Source organism: Porites lutea, chromosome 3 (genome assembly GCF_958299795.1).
Source record: "Porites lutea chromosome 3, jaPorLute2.1, whole genome shotgun sequence".
Taxonomy (NCBI): Eukaryota; Metazoa; Cnidaria; class Anthozoa; order Scleractinia; family Poritidae; genus Porites; species Porites lutea.
In genome coordinates, this window is record NC_133203.1 from 15,601,054 (window position 1) to 15,625,866 (window position 24,813).

At 39.7% G+C, this 24,813-nt stretch overlaps 2 protein-coding genes and 1 pseudogene across 2 annotated transcripts in view; 1 reads left to right on the forward strand and 2 right to left on the reverse strand.

Moving 5' to 3' along the window:
• LOC140930597 (tetratricopeptide repeat protein 21B-like) overlaps positions 1-20,756 on the forward strand; it is a 40,197-nt gene extending 19,441 nt beyond the window's left edge. Inside the window, exons 21-43 of the mRNA XM_073380318.1 lie at positions 105-194; positions 1,403-1,486; positions 3,295-3,367; positions 4,580-4,690; positions 5,490-5,542; positions 5,624-5,709; positions 6,301-6,427; positions 6,993-7,058; positions 7,673-7,775; positions 7,938-8,048; positions 8,831-8,912; positions 10,232-10,314; positions 10,650-10,717; positions 11,166-11,228; positions 11,599-11,697; positions 12,476-12,536; positions 13,032-13,157; positions 17,184-17,297; positions 17,709-17,762; positions 18,028-18,084; positions 19,140-19,260; positions 19,937-20,004; positions 20,475-20,756. Of these exons, the coding sequence (XP_073236419.1) occupies positions 105-194; positions 1,403-1,486; positions 3,295-3,367; positions 4,580-4,690; positions 5,490-5,542; positions 5,624-5,709; positions 6,301-6,427; positions 6,993-7,058; positions 7,673-7,775; positions 7,938-8,048; positions 8,831-8,912; positions 10,232-10,314; positions 10,650-10,717; positions 11,166-11,228; positions 11,599-11,697; positions 12,476-12,536; positions 13,032-13,157; positions 17,184-17,297; positions 17,709-17,762; positions 18,028-18,084; positions 19,140-19,260; positions 19,937-20,004; positions 20,475-20,552 (1,978 nt within the window). The 3' untranslated portion in view covers positions 20,553-20,756. The remainder of the gene's footprint in view (positions 1-104; positions 195-1,402; positions 1,487-3,294; positions 3,368-4,579; positions 4,691-5,489; positions 5,543-5,623; positions 5,710-6,300; positions 6,428-6,992; positions 7,059-7,672; positions 7,776-7,937; positions 8,049-8,830; positions 8,913-10,231; positions 10,315-10,649; positions 10,718-11,165; positions 11,229-11,598; positions 11,698-12,475; positions 12,537-13,031; positions 13,158-17,183; positions 17,298-17,708; positions 17,763-18,027; positions 18,085-19,139; positions 19,261-19,936; positions 20,005-20,474) is intronic.
• LOC140930604 (sperm microtubule inner protein 11-like) overlaps positions 1-24,813 on the reverse strand; it is a 287,809-nt gene that overhangs the window by 48,796 nt on the left and 214,200 nt on the right. The window lies entirely within an intron of this gene.
• Positions 22,144-23,759, reverse strand: LOC140931631 (melatonin receptor type 1B-B-like; annotated as a pseudogene).

Here is a 24,813-nt window from a genome sequence, read left to right on the forward strand (position 1 = left end):
CTTAACCATCTTTTGAGGAACCGCGCCCTAGGCTTTTTTTAAATGAAGTTTTGTGTCTGTCAGCTCCGAATCTGAACCTCACTTATTTTCTACTTTTACTTCAGGGTACAGATATCTAATGCAGATCTTGTTCTTAAGAATGGAGATACAGAGCAAGCTCTGACTATACTACGACAAATAACACCCCAACAGAGGTAAGTGTGGTCCACGGATGTCTGAGTCATTCCTTAAGCTACGGTAAAACCAGGGGTAAAACCGGCGACAAAATTGTGCAACTTGTTTTACAACATTGCTTGAAAACGAGTTGAAAAACGATGTAGCGCGTTTTACCACCAACGAATCAAACCGGTCTTACAAAAAGTCAGGTTGTTGCAAGATGTGTGAATACTAACTTGTGAGGCCTGTTTCTCGAAAGGCCCGGAAACTTTTCCGACCCTAAGGCAAATTTTAAAGTCAAAACCTGTTGAATAGTAGCACCGTTCCTAGCTCACAAGCCAGCCAATTTGGCTTCTTTAACTGATAGTTTTATTATATCATTTTCAAAATTATTGGAGCCTTGATGTTGAATACAAACACGAAACAGGTCTTCGCGGCCGATAAGACTTTTGAGAAACATTTCCCTGATTGGGTAAACCTACGCGGGAGTGACATCATGCACACGAGTCACGTCAATTGCTGTCATACAAGCTTGTCTTTAGCCGGTAAGACGCGCAACATGTACAGATTTTCTTTTCAAAAGTAGTACAACCTGATTTGTTGATGCAAGAAAGGTTTGATTCGTTTGTGGTAAAACGCGTAACAACGCTTTTCAACTCTTCTTGTTGCCATTTTGCAAAACAAGTTGCGCAATCTTGTCGCCCGTTTTACCTAACCTATACGTTCAGCCTTTCGTAGGAACCTGCTTCCAGTTCTGGGTCCGTGCTCCTACTGTGTAGTGTTTATGATGTAGCGAGGGTCACTTGAAGAAAAATGACTTATCCCTGTTAAACTAAGCAGACGCGATGCAGTGCATAAAAGTTCTTAGAACTAGAACTTAAGCCTTTGGAACTTTTTATATCGTTAAATTGTCAGTGGTTTTTTCTACTGAGCTCTTAGACTATTAAACGTCACATACTTCCTATCATATGTTGTTACAGCCTCAGAATTCCGCTTTAACTAACCCTGTTCTGGCTACTGTGTATGTACTGCGTATGTATGTATTATATAATGAAAGAGTTATAATGCTGTTTAGTCCAACTCTGTCAGAAGTCTGGCTGTTGGTCCTCCAAGTCCAAGAGGTTGCGTCCTAGTACTCTTGCTTCAGTTTCTTTTGTTAAGTAGTCAGGCGGCTGCAAAGGATTAAGAATATCCAAGAGTTATTGTGGTTAATCAGCTTCAAGTAGACTTGTATTTTATCTGACAGTTACTACATCAAGGCTAAGGAGAAGATGGCTGATATATATCTTCATCATCGCAAGGACAAGCGTTTATATGCCAGTGTGTACAGGTTAGACACAGTCATTTTCAGTTTTCTTTCATTCGGGAACTTAAGCAACAACGACAGTGACGCCAACGAGGACAGCAAAAAAGCAATAGGGTTAGGTTGGCACAACAACAACTCTGCACGTGCATCACGCTTTTTTGTGCATTTTTGTGCCGTCGTTACAGGTCTCCTAATTTCAGGTTTTATGGAGGACGCAGCGGACGGGAACACCACAAGACAAACTCATGAAAAAATCAACAACCTATGACAAACTAGAAGAGTTTTAATAAGAGCTATGAAATTTGAAACAGCCTGAATCCTATTTTTGGGTGAAGTTTTCGCTGCTGTTGCCGTTTTAATTGTAAAACGGATTCAAAAGGTTTGAAAAAGGTTTGAACCCGGGAGTCATCTCATTGGTAGATGGAATTTGATCGTGCAGGTGAGTGTGGTCCTGAATAGCACTGTTGTTGTCGACAGTGACTGAAGTTTCGACAACCTTTGCGGTAGTCGTCTTCAGAATCAAAGTGAGTAGATGACGTTAAACTCTGGTTCGTGACCTGAGCCGTGATGTTATTGGCTACGAAGACACTCAATAAGGTCAAGAATCAGAGTTTGATACCATCAACTAACATGATACAACTCACTTTGACTCCAAAGATGACCATCGGATGACCACCACACAGGTTGTAGAAACGTCAGTCACTGTCAACAACAGTCCTATTCAGGACTACGCTCACCCAGCAGACGATTATGCTCAACCTACAAGTACTTACTGTCTCATTGTGTCGAGCGATGTTTGGGGTGCCAAGGTACCCCCCCCCCCCCCGCCCCTCCTCTTTTCAGTTCAACAAATCAGTCATTATCGACCTAAACAAGCCTTGTTAGAGCTATACGGCCGGTTTTTAAAACAGCGTCCAGTTAGTGTTGCTTTGAAAAAAGCGAATTCTTAATCATTTTCAGTTTGCCTAAACCACAGGCAGCCCAAGCGCACTATTTGTGGGTTCGGGCTTCAGAGGTCATTTGGTCGGAATATACTAGAATTATTAGTGTATTATCTGGTCGACTTTCTTTCAAAGTCGACTAAACGGCCTTTAAACCGACCGTAGGACACAGAGTGGCTATGAACTAAAGGTAAGGGAGCTTTTTGAATCAATATTTCGCGTGATCATGATTTCTTTTTTCTAAGCGTTGTAGATTCGAATACATGTGATAAAATTCGAACAATAAGGGCCCGAATCACATGTAATAATGCAAGAAATATCGATTTTCGTTATCTTAAAGGCTACTAGTACAGATAGACAAACAAGAAGACTTCATATCTTTAAGACTTTTTGCATTTATTTGGCATCAGATAATACACTAATAATTCTAGTATATTCAGACCAAATGACCTCTGAAGCCCGAACCCACAAATAGTGCGCTTGGGCTGCCTGTGCCTAAACTCAATTTCTGCACATTGTCTACGCTTGCGGCAGGCGCACATACAGCGCAAATTGGAGAAACATTTGTCCACTTGAAATAACCCACTCAGGAACAGAAATAGACATCCACTGATTCTGTTAAACCACGTTCTAAGTTAAAGCCCATCCGATCCGAGACGCCTGCAGCACGTGCCGGCCTTTTTAAAAAAATACTGTTGGGTTCAATTCATTTGCAGTGTCTCATTTCATTAGATGGTTGTTCTGTGTGTGCAAGTTTGATGTTAAAAGGCAAGTGGACATGCACTGCCATGCAACTTCACATTTCGACTTCTGTGCCTACTTTAGCAAAAACGGATACAAAAGATGTTTGATACCTGAAAAGTGTTGTATTGATTTGCTAATTTCTTGCAGAGAACTTGTTGATAAGAACCCAAGTGCTCATACCTGTCTGTTATTGGGTGATGCTTATATGAGTATACAGGAGGTAAGTGGACGATGTGCTTTCGTAAAGCTTCAGCCCCTGAAATACTGAAAATTGATGTGTATCAAATACAATTTACAAAAACTTCCATTAAAAGCCTCAAAAGTGTGACCATATCATATTTCAATGTTTACGTAGAAGGAACGGATCAACAATAATCTTCCAGCGACCGTCTGGTAGCCGTGCAAGTGCAAAATGAACTAACAAACAAAATTATCATTCGACGCAAATTTTTCTTCCTTTTCACTGGCCGAGATCCCACCACGTAACCTGCAAATAACTGCGTACAAATAATGGTCTGCACTTGCGTAATGAAGTCCAACTGTGTTTGGCTGCAAATAATATTCTGGTCATGCGTAAAAGAAAGCACGCTTTTCTCCTTCTTGCGATCGTTCTTGCGTGAAAAAAGGCAGATCGCTTCGCTTCCCGAAGATATTCAGTAAAAAACAGATTTGGTGATCGAATGATAAAACGCAAAATATCGTGATTTGTCAGTGTCTCGCAGGTCAATTATTTGCCTCAGCCTTAGGCGTCGGCAAACAATTGATCTACTCGCCACTGACAAATCACGATATTTTGCTCAACCTCGTCCAATAATTGTTAAATAACGTAGTCAATAACGTTATCTGGAGAACAGACACTAGAAGATTGCTTTACACCAAGTATCATCTGATGATGTACAGTTTGTAATAACTATTTGTGATCACCAAATGTGCTACCATGGGTACCAGAGGTTTTCGTTCGCGCGCGGCAGGATGCTTCGGGGCCGACCACAAGCCGACGGATCTTCGCCAGGGGGGCAAAGCTGTGCGGGGCACTGTAGAAGTTTATTGATCTTCATTAGTTACAAATTTAAAAATTAAATTAAATTAAAACAAACGTAACCACAAACATCCTCTGCTCGTAAATAGCTTAGCTAATCGAGGCGGGCAGAGGAGAACATAAAGAAATTTATAACCAGGAAGAAATTAAGAAGAGGAAAGGAAAAGGAAGATAGATCTATATGAATGACTGAAGAGACTTGACCGAAACAGGAGACCGCGTCTCCGGCACCCAAGATACAAATGTTCTGAGCGCGTCAGGAATGTTGTTGGCCGATTCTGTCTTCTTTTAATTAGCAGCTCAATAATTGCAATGCAAGTAATGAATTTGATCGCCGTGTAAAAATAATTAAAACGTTCTGTAACAGTTTTGTTTTCTTCTTGTGTAATTCAGCCTGAAAAAGCAATTGAAGTGTATGAGACAGCACTGAAGAAAAACCCCAGGGACGGTGCACTGGCGAGCAAAATAGGACAGGCGTTGGTTAAGACACATCATTACGGCAAGGTGAGTGATCATTTCTTTGTAAACACAAACACCTCGTCATTAAATACACTTAAGGACCCTTAAACAAAGACGACGGCGGCGGCAACGAGAATGTCAAAGCAATAGGTTTGGATGGGCAAAACAACAACTTTGTACGTACAGCACACTTTCTACATTTCTTTGCCGTCACTGCACGACTACGGCGACTAATTTTTTTCCTGAACTTCTATAGAGTCTTTTAGAATTCATCTCCAGAAAAGTTATTAACAAAATAAGCGCGATAAAGTTTGAAGCAGCGGGAATTCACTTTTTAAGTAACGTTCTCGTAGCCGTCGCCGTCGTTGTTGTTTAAAGCCCTGTGCAAACGGACGCAACATTGTTGGCCAACAAATGAATTCCCAACATTGTTGGATGCTACATGTTGCGTCCGCTTGCACACCCTGTTGCATGTTGTTGCTTGTTTTTGGGAGTTGTTCAGTTGCGCAAAGTTTGAAACTGATCAAACGTTTAGCTCCGTGCAAGTGACGGATGCAGCTAGTCCCAACATTGTTGGGCCAACAATGTTGGGAGTTGTTGCGTTCGTCTGCACATACCTTGCGCTCCCTTACCTTATGCCCCAAACGTAAATAACACTCAGTCATTATTTTCCATTGCCTCGCTGGTACCCTTGGGTGTATTATCAGATTTTCAATGCAGTACTGAATAAGGCCGACTCCGCCCGCGCCAGCTTCTGAAAGGACCACCTCGTTATCTCGTGGTTATATATATTTACAGTGTGACTCAAACTTAAAACCTCCTTTTCTGTTTTCTGTTTTTACAGGCGATCAATTACTATGAGGCCGCCTTGAAATCGGGACAGCAAAACTTTTTAAGGTTTGTACTTTTTGGAGCGTCCCTGTTTTGTGTGCCTTGTATCGTGATGGTCGGTTTTCAAGATCTAAGTTTTCTTTCCAGATACGACTTGGCTGAGTTATATCTTAAGTTGAAAAACTACGACAAAGCAGACAAAGTCATCAAGTCAGCTTTGGAGCAGGAGAAAGGTAAAGTGATTAAGCAAGGGACCTTTCTGCATGCAACAAAACACAGTTGCTCATCTTGTCTTGTACATGTTCTTAGTTTTGTGGAAAAGGGTTGATATATACCATTGATCACTTTTAAGATTAGTGAATGTCTGGGTGTTTGCATCATTTGTGACTCTTATCTCTTTTTTCTGTGTCACAGAAAATGCTTTACGTTTGTGAATTTGTTTTTTTTGCAAAATTTAGATTGACTCTTGAAGCGTCATCTTTTAAATCTTTTTTTGTGGTGGTCAAATCAAATGTTAGTGCCTCACTCGCACTCCGATGCAGCGTCACAGTTTCTTTTTAAACTAACCCCTTACTTTTTGCAAAGATTCTTAGTGGAAGGAGGAAACTAACTTGTTTCACATGGCTCATAAAACAGATTCAACAGTTTTCAGTATTTTAGAGATCCTGTCGGGAATATACATGTATCATGCTCTTTGTCAGTTTAAATGGCACGCGCACTAATTGATTCGTGCGAAAAACGACATTTTGAAGAATACCACCTGAAGATATGTCAACCAGAGCTGCATCATTATTATTTCATGGTGTCCCCTTTTGCTTCTGTAGCTAATGACCTCCCATCGCTAATGGAAGAGGCTCGACTTCTGAAGCTTCAGGCGCAAGTTTATCAGCGATCCGGGAACACGGAAGAAACTCTGAAAACCTTGACCAGAGCGAAAGAAGTACAAACCAGGTGAGCAATGCTGTTTCAGTTTCTCCTTTTCTGAGGCAATACAGGTGACTGGCGCGTACTTTCAAGGCTTCTGAAGCTCATTTCATTCCGGTATAGACTCGTGGGAGATGTCTAGTAGTCCTCGAATTCGTATTTGAATCCAAACTTAAGAGGAAGGACAGCTTTCTTTTTTCCCTTTTTGTTCTTGTGTCAAGGAGCGTACTTCATTTGTTCGCATACCAAACTGGAAAACCGGTGTGTTCGTAAAGAGAATTTAGCTGTTAATCAGGACTGTCTAGTCAGGTCAGTCAATTCCTGAATTCACAGACTCACACTCGCAGAAGTGCCAGGTCTTAAGAAGTAAAGCTTTGGAAAAAAAATAAGCCCATTTCATTTTAAAAAAGGACCTACGTGTTCCGTTGACTTTTGTTAAGCGTCCTTACTGTAGTAACCATACCTTGTCACGTTGCCTTCTTATACTGCAGGGGTGGCGTTTCAGTAAGGTATTGTTTATACGGCCCAAATCGTTACAGGGTACTATCTTCATGCTGAACTGTAAACCTACCAATATGTTATTATGTTGCAGGGTTCTTAGAAGAGTTGGTGTTGAACAACCAGATGCTGTAAAAGCACAGAAATTACAATCTGCAAAGTAAGACTGGAAATAGCGCAGTATTAAGAAACACCTGTATTGTGCAGTAAACAAACTAAGTTTTATGAATGTTTTTGTATCTTTGTAATGGCTTTGTGTTGTTAAGATCCTAGTCTCGGTATTAAATTTTGGAACCAACGTGCAGCACCACGGAAAAGTGCTGCTCAGTATCTTTCTTTTAAATGACTACACTTTTGAACTTCATCCATCGATTTAACTGTTCCAGTTGCAACGGTCGAATGGCGTTTCCGTTGAGTTTTCACCCATGAGGGTTTCCCTTAAATTCAGACGAAACACTGATGTGATAATACTCTGTTGGTGAAATCTGGACAATGTACGGCGGAGATTCTTGTATTCAGGACAAAAGGATACTCCCAATTTGTGGTAAATCTTTAATTGGTTCTGCGTAAGAAAACAAGTAAGTAAGTGAAAAGTAAAAGCTTTACTAATGTTTCAATGTATTTAGTTTTCACAACTAATTGAGGACACAAAAATAAAAATTATTTACAAATAAGAAACGGAGTTTGTTTTAGTTTTCTCTTGACTGGGCAAAACGCGGATAAATTCGCTTTACGAAAATAACCTGACTGATCATGTTTATTACTTATTGACAGAATATGTGCAGAAATGGCGGAGCTGTCGATCACTGCCAGAGATTACGCCAAGGCCATTAACTTTTACAAGGAAGGACTGACATATGATGAAACATACTTACCGGTAAGAAGAAAAATACAGATATAATAAATGCTGAAATTTCGGGCCAAAATTAAGGAATGATTAGTCACCTATGATAGTAGACAGATAATTATATGATTTGCGTTATTCTGGATTACTTCTAGTTTTTCATCTTCTCGCTAATGTCTTTGTTTGTTGTTCCAGGCCATGTTACAGCTGGCCAGAATGTATCTAACAGTAGATGATCTGGACGCCTGTCAACAACAGTGTGTACAACTCCTCAAAATGGACTCGGAAAACGATGACGCTACCGTCGTAAGTTGAGATTTTTAAAAAAACGTTTTTCTTATCATCGTATCGTTATTCATGGTTCTATATCCGTATCGATTACAATTTACTCAATCGTTTCTATTTTTTCAAAGAAACTCCCCACTATTACTGCAAATTGACCTTAAATTGGTCGAAAAGAAAGGTAAAATTCCATTTTTTTCTCTAACAAGCGAGACGATTTAAGTGAGCAAAAGTGTTGATAAGGAAAGCACCTATTTTTTGCTTTTAACTATTGCGTACCACCAGTTTTCTTTTTGTTACATCATTCGCTTGCTGCCATTATTAAATACAAACGACTATAGGTAATTCTTCGCATAGCGGCTACCAAGCGACCTCATGAGAATCCAAGATTGCGGCACGAGGGAAATTTAATAGCGAAAATAGCCGATATTTAAAGGAGCTTTGTCACGAAGTTTGTCAAAATTCTAACAGTAGGAACTGCTACCAAATTGAGTGAATCGGCGTAAAAAATACCAGCGCTCAAAACATTAAAAGAGGGTATAAATAACAAACAAACAAAAGGAGGCAGGAATGAACAAAGTTGAAGAAGATTGTTAACGTGCTCCTTTACATTTGTTGTGACTTTTCAAAAAGGAAGAATAGAAAAGAAAATTCGTAATCCATCCCCGTTGTCTTAAAGTCGTTAAGGATAAAAAGTGCTGTGCTGTGTAGAGTTGATGTATACCAAAGAACATGTAGGATTAATGGCTTCTTTCTCTTTATTGTCTTGTTTTATCTAAAAACGTCTCTCATTTGTCTTGTTTCAGATGATGGCAGATTTAATGTTTAGGAAAAACGAATACGATTCTGCTACGTTTCATTTTCAACAGCTTTTAGAACGAAAACCAGGTTAGTCTAGTTATCAACTGTTCACAGATGAGCTCCCTTGTTGGCTCAGATTTAAACATAAAAATGACATAGTTTGGTTAAACGGGCGCCTGTTTGAATGTTACCGTAATTAAAGCGGGCTACCAATGTCTGTTTCCCCATTTTTCCTGCAGAGTTTAAAGAGTTCTTGCTTGTGGGCAAGAGCTCTTTATTTGCTGTTCTGGTAACGTTTTGGGCCTGATACCGTATTTAGAATTAAAATCTGTAAGAATGGTAGTGCTAATTACAGCTTAGAAACCAACGCATATTGTTTCTTTAACTGGTAGTTTATTGTAATACTTTCAAAACTATTAATCAGGGTCGTTTATTTAAAGGCAGTCTAACTTAGGCCGCTGTTTAGCAAATCTTTGAACCTCCAGATCACTTTCTTAGTGGTATATTTTATGAAGATAAATGTTTCTTTCAGTCTACGCAGTTTCTTTCTTGAAAATGTTCACTATAACCGGTGTTTAGAGTAAAGCGTTGAGCAAATTGAGAATGGCTTAGAACACGGTTTTGGTCAACACTGGCTAAACTCCCTTTAACTAACCGGACCGCAAAGATTCAATTCTGAATTTGAAGACGGTTAGCTAAAGACAGCTTTCTGGGACTGGTAATTACCGTAAATCCTCTATTAAGCCCCCCCCCCGGGGGGGGGCTTATTTATTTCAAGCCCATTTGACGGGGGAGCTTAATAGAGACGGGGGGCTTATTCAATTTAGAAACGACGATAGTATCAGTTCTCCATAAAGAACTAGAATACAAAGTGGAAAGGCTCAGGTACAAAAAGTGTTGGGTCATACAGCCGAGGGTCAGAATCAAATCCGAACTAAACCATCCCAAGTTAGTCCGCACGAAGTTTTGCAGTCGTGATTGATTATTAGTGAAGAATAATTAGGGGAGGGGAGGGGGGCTTATTAACACTCTTTCCCTGAAAATGGGGGAGGGGGGCTTATTAGACGGAGAGGGTTTATTTGAGAAGGGGGCCTTAATAGAGTTAATAGAAGATTTACGGTATTGGAAATTGGAAGTAAAGGGCCCCAGACCCCCCTTCTGTTGGTTCTTTGTAGAATGGATCTGTCTTTTAAGTCAAGCATCGACCAGTTTTCATTTTCGACTAGCTTACGATATACATTTTTCTGTTAAATAAAGGGATCCCTCAATTTTGCCTTGTCAATGTATTCATGAAGCATCGCCTAACATGTTTCAGGTGTTCGTAGTTTAATTCGAATTTTGATGTTACCATTCCTTTTTTTTATTGTTTTTTTTTGTTGTTGTTATTATTATTATTATTATTACAGGTCATTTTAGTGCACTGGCTCGGCTTATCAATCTTCTAAGGAGGGCAGGGAAGTTAGACGAGTGTTCAAAATATCTGGAACAGGTAGGTTTGGTATTTGTAAGGCCGCTGGCTTAAGAGCGACGGTCAAGAAAAATCGAGCAGAACCTTGATTGCGTGGCAGTGGTTGAACCATAGATAGCTTTTAGGTAGATTAGTAATCTGATGTAAATTGTTCCCGCCAAAGCCTTTTATTTGCCAGAAAAATTAGAATATCGGTTCTCGTGGTCGAGTCTCAAGATGGCGTAATTATTAAACGAAAGCATTCTTTTACTTTCACTAGAAGAAACTTTCAGGGCAATAGCGAGACTGACCATTGTATTAAACTAGTAATTTTTTATTATTTATAATTATTCTTATTTGTTTTTTACTTTACATAGGCTGAAAGTGCCATCCTCCGCGCAGCCACTGACTCTGGACTGAATTATTGTAAAGGATTGTTTAATTGGTGAGGTGCTATGTACAGATCTCCTGACTAGGTTGTAATATCTGGGAAGGGAAATTGTGGGGTTTAGCGAAACAATATTAGGAACTTAGATTGGACTATGAATACGAGATCGAGCACGAGTTCGAGTATTCTAACCGAGTATTGGGTACTTTAGACAATCCCTTGTCACACCCGTACGTTTCTTTGTTTTGAGTGGTCAACAACAAGAAAGAGCAAAAGTTCTGGGAAAATGATTGGCTTGAAATGCCTTTATCGTATTCGTATTCGTTCGCCTATACTCAAGCTTAAAGTTCTTATGAATGAATCTCCTTGACTCTGGCATCTTATTTTTGAAGTTGCTGTTTTTTGTCATCGTCATCGCATCACCTTCATTTTCACCGTTTACCGTTATAATTTGGCGTTTAATTTTCGCCTTCTCATTTTGTTTTGTTTCATTAAACGGTTTTAGGTTCACGGTAAACCCCACAGCAGCTCTTAAACATTTCAATCTTGCAAGAAAAGATTCAGAATGGTAGGTTTTAGCGACAGCTTTGCACTCTTTATTTTTGCTGTTGAATCAATAACAAGTGGAGACATTTAAAAGACGTTATGCTGTTTAATAGCGTTGCATGCACTGAAGAGTGGCCTTTTGAGGTTCTTCGAATCAGTGCTGGTCCAAGCCTTTTAGGCGTGACTCTCATGATATGACTGTCATAACGATAACAGGTTAGTTTCTTGCGATCTATGGGACAGATTTCTCAAATCCTCCTAACAGCACTAGCCGATCTCTTAGTACAAGTTAACCTCCAACGTTGAATTTCTTCTTCGTTCTCTCTTCCCCTTAGCTGCAATAATAATTTCGTCAGTTGCCAAATGCGTCATTTATTTGTTGATTTTATCAGGGGTGAGAAAGCAGTGTACAACATGATCGAGATCTGCCTGAATCCAGATAACGAGACTTTGGGAGGAGAAACGTTTGATGCGGTGGATGGAGATGTGAGGTAAATATGTTCATTTTATGAAGGAGTTATATTTTTAATAAGAAAAGTACGGTGATGCTTCAGTGAAACACTAGATTATGGTTGAACAAGCTGGGTTATTCATGTTAGCCAAACTGGGGAAAATCCTTTTTTCTTTTTCAAAATCACCCTGAATGTAAACTGTAAAAAGATGTTTAACACCGTTAGTCTTAACCTGAGAAAACAGCAACCTCGTTCCCAGGGTTCTCTCCTACCCGCCCTACGGAGCGAGAGAGAGAGAGACCTTGGAAAACGCTGGTCTAGGGTCCAGGGTCTCCGTAGGGCGGGTAGGAGAGAACCCTGGGAACGAGGTTGAGAAAACAGCCGACATTTCAAGACGCCACCACTGGTTTCCCTGCGAAATGACGTCTGAGAATCGAAACGAGCGCAGAATTTTGCTCGTTTCTCAGACGTCATTTGGCGGGGAAACCAGTGGTAGCGTCGCCAAATGTCGGCTGTTTTCTCAGGCTACGTTGGTGTGAATGGGAAGTAGAACATTCATTCACAAGAATGTGCTGAAGCCTAAAATAAGACCCTTTAATGAATTGCAAACTTTAATCCTCATCCTGGTATTAGTAAGAACGTACATTTGCGAGTGGCGGAGAAAAGAAAACGTCTTTAGCCTTCAACCAACGGGGTCACTGTAAACTTTACCGTTCAAATAATACTGAGCTTCAGCTTCAGCATTTCTATCTCTTCAATATCATCGACTTTTTTTCTTTATCTTATTTCCTTTTCCTTTATTATTATTTTTGTGCAGTCAAAACGAGAAACAGGATTCAGAAATGATGGCTGTTCGCACTGCCGAGAAGCTGCTGAAGGTGTTGTTATTGAATTTTTTTTTTCGTTTTTTTTTTTGCTTAGGCTGCGCCTTAGTGTTCGTGTCTGATTAAATAAAAAGAAATAAATAATGTGTCGAATTCATGGTTATCATGAACCACCCCTGTTAGCCTGAGACCGAAGCGTTTCTATGCCAAGTTCCTCTTTTCCGACAGCGAAATATGATGAGAGATCAAGAAAATGAAGGCTACTCTCTTTGTTCTCTGTTTTGTGTTTGTCTTTGTCGTCTTAATGCAGCGAAAAGAGTAGCACTCTTTTTACTTTGTTTTTCAAACTTTAGGTCGTTTCTTTAAGTTTATTTTTTTTAAGGCGAAAGTAGCTCCCTAAGAATATCAGATCAACTTCTTCACCACGTTGATTCATAAAGGTAAAGAAGTTTCTCGCAAGTCTATGTTTAACCTTCAGATTGTCAATTGACCGCCATGCAAGGCAATTTGTTATGCCATAACGCCTTGAATTCATGTTTACTCTCACAGGATTTCAAGCCAAAGGGAAGTCCTATAAAGTATCGCATCCTTGAAAACAGTGTTCTTATGGCTTCCAAGGCTAAACCTAACGTGGAGAAAGCTTTAGCACAGTTCATGGAAATCGCCACAACTGAGGTATTTAAAATAGGGGACAAAATTAGCCATAGCTACTAAGCTATGATAATAGACTCTGACAGTCATATAGCTAAAATGTTTAATACTATTAAATCATATTTAATGTAGTTAACGACTAGGAGCTATGGTCTCGGGTGGTTTTGGCATTCTTTGGTAGCGCGTTGGTCGTCTGTAGCGTTGTGCGTGACTATGTTTGCGTTTGTAGCGTTTACCATTGTTCGTGAGCATGGGGGCATATTCCTGTCCAGCGGTATGTCGCTTTGGCGCATGCGGAGGCCACGTGCCTACGTTGTGTTTGCGTTGTACTCGAAGCTTTGTTAGCGTGGCGTGGCGTGGCGTTCCAGTAGCGTAGCGTTTCTCTTGGTTCCCCTCCCTCCCTCCGCTTTCTTTCTTATCTATTTATTTATTTAGTTATTTATTCTTTGAGGGGTTGGTTCATTTTACTTCCACTGGGCTTCTGGCCTCAGTGTGACGGTTGCTATAGTGGGGGGCTGGGCGCAGGGGGGGCTCGTGGCTGGGTTGCGGGTTGGTAGGCCTGTAGGTGTTCTTCCGCCTTGGGGTGTATTGCGGTTGCAGCCCCTTGGCCCGTGGGCACCCAACCTCCACTTGCGACGCAGGCGTTAATTCTTACAGCGGTCGCTTTCATTGCCTAACTCGAGGTCACATGGCATCTCAATTAATAGTTTTCCGGCCAAAGTGTCTAATGGAGCAATGTTGCTAAATCCGTGAGGTCAGAAGGTAACGTTACGCTGTTCCCTTGAATGTTGACCGACGGATCTCGTAATATTTTGTGGTGCTATATAGCAAATCACTTAATAGACCGGCCATCGTGAATCACACAAGATCGTCTCCCTCGAATCTAGATGTTTTCCGGAAACTTTTTCTCGGAAAATATCACCTCTACCTTGGTTTGTCAGTGAAGGTGACTGTGAACCCGAGAGTAGCCATGGACAGCTGTCATCAGCATAGCCTGGACATCATGAACTTGAACACACGGGTCCTGCAGTAATATAACAAGATTTTAACGAGAAGGGCTTGTGGGTTACGCCTTTTTCGAACCAGCAAAACAAGTTTAATTAACGTAGGTTTAACAGAATGGAAATCGGCGGCAGAAAACTGAAACACCAATTTTACAATCGGTTCATGTAGAAATTTTATGTTTTATTTAAAAATACAAGTGTTAGACGTGTTTTAGCTTTGCTGTTAAGGGGGGCTTAAGGTATCAGCCACCCTTCAGGACCGTCCGCGCGCGGATCGCTGTAGCGTTAGTTGTTTTTATAAAAACCCCTATAAACCATATATTTTTTAAAAGCTTAATAATTCCAGATTATGGATTTGAACTAACAAAAACGATTTACTTAAATGTGTTTCGAAATTGGAACGCTTTGTGTAAAAGTACACGTCTCTATAAATCATGTTCCACTCCCGCCGGAAATAAACGGAAGAAAACAATTAACAACGCATTCGCTTCTCAACACGTTCCACTAAAAAACCGTGTCTCAGATTTTTGACAAGTACGTCTGTTTTTCTTTTATTAGCAAATGAAGTTGGGGAAGGCAATTAGTCAACACTCCCTGTGGAAAAAAAGCTCTAGCTTTAAAATGAAAAGGAGTATTAAAATTCGCAGACACGGTTTTGTAGAAGAGATCTATGGCATCACTCTGGCCAAATTTCAGCCAAATTGATTGAAAGGCTGCCGACTTGGAGTTCAAAACGTACGAGTCGATCGGCAAAATTTGGGTTCGGAGATAAAATAGAAAATACATTTTTGGCGGCATCCTACCTGGAATGAGATTATAACACCTAAATGTTTATTCTGATTGATATCAGAGAGGGATCAATTTTCTCTAACAATGGGACTTTGACAGGTAACATGTAACAGGAACAAACTTTCTCGGCAAGCAAGTGAACAGTTTAATTCTCCGTTGGAAAACTTCCACTCTTTTACACCACGAGAAGCACGGTTTAATTCTTTCTCGAGCAAAAGTTTTGCCTCTCCTTCGATCTTTTTTGTATGATCCGCCCAGGCATTTTTGTTGATCGGCGCCAGACCGAGGAAGCTAAGAAACTTTGAAGCCGCCGAATGTTCACCACCGATTGCTCGAAGGCCAAGAACTGAGGCCCGGTTTATTTCAAACGCTCTGCTCTTCTCGGAAGAATTAAAAACAGAATTTGTCTTGTGCGACGGACAGCTTTCATTCTCTCACTGGATTCTCCAGGTAGAACCAAGTCCATGCTTAGTCGCTACATTTTCCATGACTTGGACTCTTCCCTGGCAAAATCGACAAGATACAGACTCGTCCAGTTTCTCAAGCAACTTTTCCGCTCGATCGCTTATTGTTTTCCACGTTCCATCAGCAGATGGGGTCGATGAGCTTAATTTCAAGCTGGATTTTGGAGCAGCTTGAACTCTCAGTAACTGCAGCATTTTCGCTTTTCTGAATATCCAACTCCTCGAGCCACTTCTCTTGCTGATAAAATGAGCCCTTATCGCTCTCTGCCAATTTTGCGGCCCATTCTTTGTCAAACTCGCTCTTCGATTTCTTTTTCGCTCTCGGTTTCGATGACGAAAACGGACACGACCTTTTCTTTTTTTGCGGCATTGTTACCAAAGCAAACGCTAAATATCCACGGAGAATAATACTGAAGGCTATAAACAACCCGAAGACAATTTGCACGTGTTGTGTCGAAGCACGCACTCGGTATCACGTTACTAGTACACAGGGAAGTTAATTGATATATGACACGGGTATGACAGATCTTGTCAACGCTCAATAAAGATAATTAACGAGAAAAAATCTTTTACCCCCGATATCTTTCGACAGAAATAATATTTTCTTCTGATTTTTTTTTTTTTTAAAGAAAGCTCTCAAGCATACGTATTTGAAAACGTTGAAACCTCAATATGGAAAAATAGCAATTTTAAGGGTGGCTGATACCTTAAGATAAACTTGGTATTAGGCATTATTATCTCATCGTCGACGACCCAAAACATTGTTATAGCGATCCCATGCATTACCAGCCCTACACATGTGCACTGTTCCCGTCAGTTGGTAAGGCCAACGAGAACGTCAAAAAAGCAAAGGTTTCAATAGGAAAAAAAGTCAGCAACTCCCCACCGACTTGCATCCGACACTGTTTTTGTACATTTCCTTGCTATCACCGCACGACTACGACATGAAATTGCCAAATTTCCGTTTTACAGATGATGTAAGCACAACGACGATTTTCGTTTTCTCTTTTAAAAACATGGATAGGGGACGTAGACCCGTTCTGCGGCCAACTTTCCTGGACTGGTTGGGTTACACAATTGGAAAAACTTTGTCATAGACAAATGAAAAAAGAAAAAGCCAAATAGGATTAATTAGGCTAATAAGTCCAATGATTTTATTTGCAACATCCGCACATGGACGTCGTGCTGATTTGCCTGTTCAATTTGCTTTTGCTTTAAAGCTGAAAGACAATAAAAAAAACAAAAAATCCTGGCAGCGGGGAAATAAAACGGCTGCAAATGAGCTCCACCCTGAGAATGTGGCTTAATTAGCCTATTTAATTCCTATTTGGCTTTTTCCTTTTTCTCATTTTTCTAAGACAACGTTATTTCAATTGGGTGTAGCTCATGATCCTCCTTCAGGAGTGGCAATGGCCCCCTTTAAGCAGGTGTCTGTACGACAGGGTCCGAGAGAATCCATCTTCAGCAAAGAGGCCTTCGTGAGACAAATGGATTGATAATGATGTTTGAAGCAACGCCGTCGCCGACGCGGTTGTTTAAACTCCTTACTTGCCCATTTTAAGAAATTTTGAAGGTTTAAAGGCTAAAGCCCCATTGTTATCTGTACTTTGTGAATCGGAACATAACCAACCAGTAACAGCAACTCACCACTGTAGCCTTACTCATAATGAAAAACTATAAACTACAGACTGAAAATTCCTGTTCAGTTTTAATCTCCTCACATTTCTCTTCCTTAACTGCTAAAGGTAAATAGTTACTTATTAACAAGATTAATTGCTGTCATACGTTTGTAGAATGACTGTGTACCGGCTCTGTTGGGCATGGCTACAGCGTACATGTACTTAAAGCAGACTCCCAGGGCTCGTAATCAGCTGAAAAGGATCGCCAAAATGAACTGGAACTCAGAGGTACAGTATCCTTAGACACTATCTGTTTTGGGCCCGTCACACAGTCGGGGTTGGAAAGCGACGAGGGCATGCTTGAAACGAGGCCAGGTTTCAATTTTATAGATCTTTTACAAGTGTAATTTACAAGAGTGACCATTGTTTTAGAGTCTGAAACAATAACTACACTTGTAAATCACACTACTAAAGGTTTTATAAAACTGACCCCAGGTGTAGAGTTTACAACAATCAGAAGGCAGCTTCCGGGTAGTTTGGTGCTGCGATTACCAAATGACGCATTGCAAAAGGTGGAATAAAAGTGGTTGGACTCATCAGCTAACCGACTTAAGTTTCCGGCGTAGCTCGAAGAGACTTATAAGGGAAATTAAGGTTATAAATTTGTTCAGCAACTAACATATCGTACTCTTTCATTAGGAGGCAGAGGAGTTCGAGAGAAGTTGGCTTCTACTGGCGGACATTTATATCCAGGTACAGAAAAATAAGTGAAAATTTTATCGTCAATGTTGCACTTCATTCACTTATTACGATGAGTCACATGTTTTGCTTCATCTCATACTCTTGTACCATGCGGGACAAAAACAACTAAAGAGGAAAACTTTTTTGCTCAACTTATCCTCCGTTTGCTCGATCACTATATTTTCATATTCAAGACAGTAGAAGAACCATAACACAAGCTTCTGGTAATAGTCCCAAATCACTGTTTAATCCTTTGCGTAAATTATTATACTTTCAGTCTGGCAAGTTTGATATGGCTGGTGACTTGCTGAAGAAATGCCTACAGTATAATAAGGTTAGAAACGCTTAGTTAATCGCATGATATATTATTTTATGGATGAAAGGGGCTGAAAAAATCGTATTTTCATATATCATTGTTACTTAAGAATTCAACATTGCTGGTCCAGCAGGCGAGCATACCCCACTGGTCTAATAACATTAACCCTTCTTTTCCAATTTACGTTGTTATATAGAATTGTCATCAATGTAACTCTGTACGGGAAGCCGGTTCTATTAAAAATTTGCAAAAATATGAACGAGTAAACTAAAGTTATATTAGACGATATCGATGCATTACTCATTTTGAAATAGATGTTGTTTAATAATAAAAATTCCGGACAAATTGCCCTATTTAATCCCTGTGAGTGTATTGTACCCCGGTTAAGATTTCAGGTGATCGACAACTCTCTTTAACGAAGGCGTTGTGTAAAATTATTTTTATTATTATTGCTATTGTTGTTGTTGTTATTCCTTTTTGTGTACAGTGGAACCTCTCCTTTGGTACACCTCTATTGAAAGGACAGCTCCATTGAGAGGACACAAAATTTGGTCTCGGAAAAATGTTCACATAATCTTTGTATATGTTACTTCTGTTGTTGAGACACCTCTATTCAGGGGAAAGGGACACTTTTCCTGGGTGCCGAAACCTGGGTCTAACCTCCATTCAGGGCGCACCTTAGCGCTCAAAAAATAACTGACCACAAAGTCGATGACAAATTTACAAAGTTACATCAGTCACAGTGATGACAGCTTTTAAAGCATGAACGATATAAATTTAAATCGATGTACTGCACTTGTGGGAATTCAACACACAGCGTCGCAGAGATATGTTAATCATGATTTTTTTTTAATACATTATCTAGCTGCTTGAAATAATAACTGCAGCAGATGCCGTGACAGAATAAAAGAAAAATATTTTATTTGTTGCTTGATTATTAACAAAACCCAGCCCAACCTCCGTTCAGGGGGCACCTCTATTCAGGGACACTTTCCTTGGTCCCAAGGGTGCCCTCTGAATAAAGATTCCAGTGTATTTTGTAACTGAACTCAATGATTGTATCCTTTTTACAGTCGTGTTGCAAGGCCTGGGAGTATATGGGTTATATTATGGAAAAGGAGCAAGCTTACAAAGACGCTGCCAAAAACTATGAGAATGCTTGGATCTACGGCAACCAAAACAACCCCACAATTGGTATGTTACACATATTATTTGAAAAGCTAAAAGCCGTTGACGGAAATTGTTCTGAAACTCGCAAAAATCTTACTCCTGCTCTTGAAGAAGAGAAGGAGAAAGTCGAAAGACTGTAAATCTAAAATATTTAATAAGCCTTTGGCAAGCTTTGGATGAATACCCCTAATCTGAAATGTCGAATGAATCCCCACCTGCTACCTATTATAATCTTCTTTGTGCCTTGACTGTTAGTTTGTTAAATGCTTTGGTAACAGCAGGAACAAAAAACAATGAAAGACAATGAAAGAAATCTATTTCGTAAATAAAAAAATATAAAAATAATAATAAAATAAAAATGTGGAATTAGACGTGAGAGAAAGTATTGCAAATAATTTTTATTCTTCACATCAATTATACAATGGTGAAAAACCTTTTTCATAGATTGAATTGTGTCTGTGAACGTCCAGGTCTGATTAAGAAATTCAGTAAAGATAGCTGCCGTGAAGAGATTCAATTTTTTTTTGTCAAGAAGTAGTTCGTTAGAAATATTCAAAGGGGGTGTTAATCACCAAAAGTTTTCTTTTAAAATGAAATTGTCCAAAGTAAATTACTGCAAATGCATTCTTTACATTTATTTCTTCATCAAGCACTGAATACATATGAATTAAATATATTCATTATTTCATGATCTTCTTAGGTTATCGACTGGCTTTCAACTATCTCAAGGCCAAGCGCCTGGTGGACGCTATTGACGTATGTCATAAGGTACTACTGTGTTCTCTCACAAATTTCTTTTCTATTCTATTCTATTTTTATAGTACTAGAAATGGTTAAATTGTCTGAGCGAGATTAATTATTGTAGTGGAGGTACGCTACATCGAATAAGTTACCAACAGCAGAGTTGGACCGACTTAGAATTTGCTTAAACCTTTCGCCGTGTGCTACTGAAATGCAAGTCCATATTAGCTAGCGTACAAATGTCTTCTCAGCTAGCTAGCTTCTTTTCACTTGCCAGTGCTTCACGCAAACTGATAAATGTAAGAGATGGATACCATCTTTTTACTTTGAAGCGCGCTGCGGAGGTACCATTTGTTCTTTTGTTTTCTTTGTTGTTGTTGTTGTTGTTGTTGCTTGTTTTTTCGTATACGTAGCACTTAAACGAGAGCTTCCCCTCATCTTAACTCTCTCAGTTTTTCACTCAAACACTCACTCATCCTGCACTCACTCCTTTGCAGGTTTTAAACCAGCATCCAAACTACCCAAAAATCAGAAAAGAAATCCTGGATAAAGCACGTCAAGCTTTGAGGGCCTGACTCGTTTGATTGCTATGTAGCCAAGACGCTGGACGTTTTGTCGTTAAATATGGACTGGACTTACACACATATACTTTAAATTAAGAAAACATCTCGCTATTTCGTACAACAGGCACGGTCTCAATTAATCCAATGCCTTATTTCTCCTTATTTCATATCTTTAAAAGATAAAAATTGCGAGAACGTAATCGGCTGGTTATAAACGAAGTGCGTTCTAATCCATTTTTCGATTTTGCTTTGCCTGGGCCGAGTTGTTGAAGAGGCTTCAGTTGTTCAAAAAGCTGGTGGATAGCGCTGTTCAAAGAATAAATCCATATCCAGTAGATTAGTATTAAGAAAACTAATTGAGTTTTCCAGTGGATTGTGCTTTATCCGGCTATTCACTTTTTTTGAACCACTTGATAAGCGCAAAACCAGTCTTAGTTACCGTGACAACCCATATACTCTCGTTTGCACTTAAAAACTAGACATCGTTTACTGTGACCAGTGTAATGATGGCTCCTAGTAGAGACTATAAGACACTTGTACACGCTTTCGTTTGTAAAAGAAAGCGCGCGAGGAACGCTAAACCGCAAAACAGTCGGTTCTTTCCTCAAAATCGGTTTTTCAAGGCACCCGCATGTGATTTTCGCGAAGAGCGCGCGAGCCTATACACGTCATTGAGGCGTGTAAGGTGAGAGAAAAAGATAAAACGTATTGTTTTTGTCTGTCCCCAGTCTCACACTTTGTTTTGACTCCGCTCCAGGTCTTTGGTTTGGCCGCTCCCGCATTTTTGACCTACACAAAAATTACAGGATGTTCTGTAGTCTAGGGGAACGAACGCTTTCTATTTTTTTCAATTTTTTTTTTCGGATTTTCAGCGGGAGGCTAGGCAGAGGAGAGGGAGTTGTAATAGTATCTATTCTGGGATTTTCACTAATTGTCTTTCAAACAACTCGACCCTGAGGATGGCCAACTCCTTAGAGTCTTAACGCATTAACGTCACTGATCGAAAAGCAACATTTTATAATGTAACTGCTGTCAGGAAATTCCCTTTTTACGAAACGCTTCTTGATCAGCAGGGGTTCCACCAAGGGCATGTATCAATAAATTTATTGACAGAAGCAAATAGTAGTTTGTACAATAATAATGTTGCAAGTCCGTTGTAAAGGATATAAACAACTCGCAATGTACATAAACATTAAAGTATTTAACAGGTGCGCATAGTGCTTCCTTCTTTGAGGTTCCTGGCTGCACTAAAACTATTCAAAGCTACTTGTGTTAATAAACATTCCCAGACTCACTACCAACCCTTTATTAGGAGAGGTCCTTCAAAGAATTTTTCTGTGTGCGTTCGTATTTTTAGCTTCCGCAATTTTTATTGATGGCACGATTGATGCACCGCGTGACGTTGACACTGCAGCCCAGTAAAAGAGTCAGTACGGTTTATTTTCGGTGATTGAAACACCTCTGATCTCACTGGAAGACGAAATAGTGAAAACTAGTTCTAAGTTGTTCCCATAAATATATTACGGATACCTTACGGACACCTTGTCTGTGTCCGAAGACACCAATGTCATTGAAACCTTACCGTTACAACTCAACCCTCACCTTACACTATTTCGGACAGCAGCCAAGTCTTTGGCAAAGGTAAATTACAGACAGTATCTTGAAATAATATGGAATATTGCAAAGGAGATGACTGTAATACAGGCACCTCCCTAATGTGCACACTTGGCTCTGTCTCTTTGACATCCTCATTGAGGAGTTGTGACAGTAACACAGACACCTCTGTAATGTAGACACTTGGCTCTGTCCCTTTGATGTCCTCATTGAGGAGTTGTGACAGTAACACAGACACCTCTGTAATGTAGACACTTGACTCTGTCCCTTTGATGTCCTTATTGAGGAGGTGTGACAGTAACACAGACACCTCTGTAATGTAGACACTTGGCTCTGTCCCTTTGATGTCCTTATTGAGGAGTTGTGACAGTAACACAGACACCTCTGTAATGTAGACACTTGACTCTGTCCCTTTGATGTCCTTATTGAGGAGTTGTGACAGTAACACAGACACCTCTGTAATGTAGACACTTGACTCTGTCCCTTTGATGTCCTTATTGAGGAGGTGTGACAGTAACACAGACACCTCTGTAATGTAGACACTTGACTCTGTCCCTTTGATGTCCTTATTGAGGAGGTGTGACAGTAATACAGACGCCTCTGTAATGTGAACTCCTGGCTCTGCCGGAAGTTCAATACTTAAAATTGTGGTTGGATATTCACTCGTCTGTTTGTCCTACACCTCACTATTTTACCAAGTTCCTGCCGGAGTTGAGGGTTAAATATTCCATATATTAAGGGATTGACAGAGCAGCTATAACCAGCAAGGTTTGTATACGTCATGTAAGCCTCACGGGGCATCCAATAGTTTCCAGTAAAGAAACCAACGCTATCGATGACAACAAATGGAGACCAGCAACACGTAAATGCTATGACTATGGTGAATAGAAGCTTTGTGACTTTCACCTCATATAACTGTGTCTTTGTCTCTTCGTTGTGTTCCACTCTTGAATTCTTTAACTGTATGTTATGATGCCGGACAGAATAAAAAATGCAGATGTAACAGAACACGATTGGGCCGAAGCAAGCTGCGGTGAAAAATATTCTCATCCAAATACACCCAAGAGCTTTCACCTTATTGCAGTCATAAATACAGATGAATTTTCCGGGATGGAATGAAAATCCGTTGTATGGTATCAAAGACGTTGGGAAAATCGTTGATACAATGAATGCTGCTGTTATAAATAGGACAATATTGCTCTTTATGTAGACTTTTTTGTGTAATGACGGCCTAGTCACTTTGAAATAACGTGCAATTGCTGTTAGGGTCACTATAAGAAGAGAAAATGTGCCGAATACGGTGAAAACAAATCCTTGAAAAGTGCACGCTGGTTTGTCAAAAGGCCACCGTCCGGTTAGTAGAACAGCCAAAGTTAGAGGAAAACCCAGAGCTGCTAAGAGAACATCGGAGAGCGACAAACATGCAATGAATATGTTTGCGGTGTTTCTAAGACGTGGATATTTTATAATTGTTCAACAAACCAACACATTTCCGCTGATGGCGCTGAATAGGTTAATAAAAGTTATAGCTGATTCTATAGCCACTGAAAGCCCGTCTCTATCCGCCAGCTCTTTCTCTAATTCCGCCTTTTGCTGTGAGTACATTGTTGATAATCACGATGTAAATCGTAACGAACCCTTTTCCGTACTACAAAAAATGATAAAGAATATACACCTGTAAGCCTGAACATACGAAAATTAATATCACATTTGTTCATTTTTTATTGACATCTAGCACTTAAGAGTGTCGTGTCCAATGAGTCATTGTCTTTTTTCACTTTTTTAAATCACCTTCGAGAAAATAGAACATCATTTGTTTAATACAACTTTCACCTCTATATTGCAATGTTAATGAATAATCAGACCGCTTTTTGTTAAATGAAAACAGATTAGTCTTAAATTAATTAAATTATTAGTACTACAAAACGAGAAAACATATCGAATATCCATTTCTTACGAAAGCGGCTCCAGCCGGCAACTTACCTTGAAGCGACATTGTTTACTCATTGTCTGCGAGATTTTTTATATCCAATCAGTGTATTCCGACCCTTGCCGAAGACAATTTCATAAAAAGAGAAATTGAAGGCAATGAACCATTGTGATGAATCTGAAAAAAAGGTTGCCACTCGTCAAAGAAATTTAAAACAAGTGTTTTGTTGCTATAATGCAGCGAAAAGGTTCTGTGCGAGAATGGTATTTTTATTAATTTTTTTTCTCTTTTTATGTGGGAGTTAATACATGTTCAATAAACACAGGAACAGCCTTCGGTTTAATTTGCACGACAGCTGCAATGCGATTATTCTCACAGTAGAACTTCGGTAAAGAACTCGATCTCTGAAGAGAAACGAAATTTAGAACAGTTCGATTGAAAAATTGAAAGTGGCTGATTTTTTAGCACTTCAGTGTATAGTGCAGTGAAAACTTCACTTTTTTCCTTAAGAAGCGGTAACATGATCATGATAAGGCATTTCTATTTTAAAACATTGTCATCCTTTCGTTGCAACAATTTAAATCAGATTGACACATTGTTGACAAGTGTTATTTTTAGTGTTTTTACCCTTATACAACAAGAAGAGCTGATAAGATGATGGTATACGAGTGGAGTTACAAGAACCAGAATTCGAGTCATCGAGGTTAATTTCAGTTCTACTGTATCTCG